Source organism: Trypanosoma cruzi, genomic scaffold (assembly GCF_000209065.1).
Source record: "Trypanosoma cruzi strain CL Brener 1047053517155 genomic scaffold, whole genome shotgun sequence".
Taxonomy (NCBI): Eukaryota; Euglenozoa; class Kinetoplastea; order Trypanosomatida; family Trypanosomatidae; genus Trypanosoma; species Trypanosoma cruzi.
Window position 1 is genome coordinate 247,966 of NW_001849539.1, and position 2,701 is coordinate 250,666.

General features: G+C 46.7%; 1 protein-coding gene across 1 annotated transcript, besides 10 other annotated features; it reads left to right on the top strand.

Moving 5' to 3' along the window:
• Nucleotides 1–2,701: a sequence feature (heterozygous, Esmeraldo-like haplotype).
• Nucleotides 79–214: a sequence feature (T-rich).
• Nucleotides 224–267: a microsatellite.
• Nucleotides 389–411: a microsatellite.
• Nucleotides 527–623: a sequence feature (CT-rich).
• Nucleotides 687–706: a microsatellite.
• Nucleotides 707–728: a microsatellite.
• Nucleotides 882–907: a sequence feature (AT_rich).
• Nucleotides 981–1,027: a sequence feature (GA-rich).
• Nucleotides 1,064–1,084: a microsatellite.
• Tc00.1047053503863.9 (hypothetical protein, conserved) lies at nt 1,099–2,701 on the top strand (the record flags this gene model as incomplete). Its single annotated transcript, XM_797686.1, has 1 exon — nt 1,099–2,701. A coding segment is annotated over one exon (1,603 nt), but the record flags the coding sequence as incomplete, so codon positions are not given.

Below are 2,701 nucleotides of genomic sequence, written 5' to 3' on the forward strand. Positions count from 1 at the left end.
AAAGGACGGTGTACGCACAGACAGTTCCCTTCTTTCTTTTTCTGGTCTCTTCTTTTTGTCTCTCCCCAACGGAGAATAAAAAACAACCAAATAAACAAACAACAACAACAAAAAAAGGAAAATAAAATAAAAAGAGGAAGAAGAGGAAGAAGAGGATTTAAAAACAACAAATAAAAGAAATAACTGCAGAAAGAGAGAGAAACAAACACAAAAAAAGGTGGGAATATACACACATACACATATATATATATATACTTATATATATATTGAAAGGATGTAGACATCACTGCGATATGCGTCGTTTATTTATTTCTATCCGCCAATTTTTTTCCTTTTTCTCACTTTCTCTCTTTTATATATGAATATATATGAATGCACATGGCTGAAGAAACAAACAAACAAACAAACAAAAAAGAACGTATCATTTGCTTTTGGCCGGTACGAAAGTACATGTAAAGATGTGTGGGTGTGTTGACTTGCAGTTTGCGGAATCCTGCGCATTCCCATGTGAGGCCTTCGCGAAGGTGGAGGGACGGAGGAAGGAAGTAGGGAGAACAGCAACGACAAGAAACAAAGAATTAAAAAGAGAGAGAGAGAAAGAGAAAAAAGGAACGGAGGGGGGAGTTGAAGGCCGGTGAATTGAATGAACGCGTGAATTGTATGAGTCTTTTTGAATGGTGGAAGGATTTTTTTTTTTTTTTTTTTTGTGGTGGTGGTGGTGGTGGTGGGGGCAACGGCATGGTGCTGCATTATCTTCAATGACTGCACCGTCGGTGGAGTGCGCAGATGTTAGCAAAGATATCCCTTTAGGAGGTAATTGTTTGCATTTCTGCTTGTCTTTCTGTCCGTGTTTTATTTGGAGATGATAAATTTGATGCTTGAATTATTATTATAAAAAAAAAAAAAAGGGAAAAGTATTGGGTTGAGCCACTTCATGGGCGGATGCATGTCGGTTGGCCGCAGACACGTACAGACACATGCTATCTTTGTCCTTCAGTCTCTCTCTCCCTCTCTCTCTGTTTTTCTCCATCCATCATGGCATTTCTATTATTTTAAGCGAAGAATATATATATATATATATATAAAGGGGAGGGTGGGATGGCGCTTCCCGCACGGATGGTGACGCTGCGGCGAGGGGCTCCATGCACATTGAGCTGCCATCATTCATTTTGTGCGATTCAAAGTTTGGGCAGAGGTGTGATGATATTGACTCGCGTGGCTTTGTACCAGCGCACATGCAAGCCGCCACAGGAGGGCGCCAAGGACGCGGCTGCAACATGTCGTGCTGCATTTCAGCACTTTATTCGCCTTCGGAGCTCTGAATATACCGGGACACATGTGCCCACGTTCGATAAGACCGCTACAAGTACTGCGACGGCCACTAACGGAGTGGCGCTGGAAGACGATGAGGCGGAGGAGCCCATGCGTCATGCGTTGGAGACGATTGAAGTCTGCCCAGTCACAAGCAATGGACGTCATACGGACGCACGATGCACCGAGAAGGTTGAAAGGATAAAAGAGAAGAATGGGGGGAGGTGCTTGCGGTCAGAACGGATGCAGCCCTCTTCTTCTTCTTCATTCTTCTTCGCTTCCTGCTCCGTACCGCGGGGAAAACGGGATTTGTGTCGTCTGCATCAACGCGCGGCGAAGGATTTGAATATGGCACGAGAAACGCAGATTCGAATGGAATATGAGCGTGCAGTGAACATTTTACACGAAATTCATATGGCCCTGAAGGGGATTATGCCTCCTTTTGGAGGTCCTCATGGGAGTCAGTCGAGAAGACCACACAAGGAATGGTTGGATTCCACCGAAGCAATACGATTTGAACGTTTGCATCAACTCCGCGATACCACAAGCCGACTTTCGACGGCACATTTTCTTTTACTGCCTGTGGCTTCCATTCTACAGTTTCTTGAGCTCGTTGGGAGCATTGCTGCTCTTGTGCAGGAGCCGCACAGCACCGCCCATGGTTATGTTGTGCGACAGGCGGTGCGGGCACTCTTCCTCGATATCACTGCCGCCACAATGAACACAAGCAAGGGGCCTGCTTCTACCAGTCATACGGGAAATAAAGTGAATTCACAGATGCATCTTTTATCAGGTCTTCATTACTACAAACTTCTGCGCGTCATGCTCTCTCTACCATCCGTTGAAACCATTGAGGTGTCTGGCAACACTGGAACAGTGATGCCATTGGAGGAGTTCTGTGTGCGGCAGTTAAGTAATGGTGTAAACGTCTCTGTGCAATCAAATCTTAAGCTGTTTCTTCATGAGATTGGACCAATTCGTGCTGTTCGTGTGGTCGCGTGGTGCATGCGCCATGCAGCCTCACTGCCTGTCTCATCATGGCAAGGGAAAAAACGCCCTTCATTCGGGGCATCCTCCGTCTTGCCACCACGTGGGGAGTTGCGCATTCCCTTTGGTGTTGGCAAGGAGTATACACAAAGTGTGTTGGCCTCCTTTTCGGGGTACAATCCCCGTGGGGACGATACCAGCAAGGAGAATGTGACTAAAGAGAAGGCGCGAACAACATTTGGGGTAAAAGAGCTGGCGGTGTTGTGCAACGCCATTGTCTTTTATGAGATCCGGACAATGGAGGCCGTGAAGGTTCTTGTGGAGGCCGCACCGGTGTGTGCAGCGGGGGTAGAGGAGTTGTCAGGCCATCAGTTGAGTTGTGTCATGCTCGCTTACGCGACGC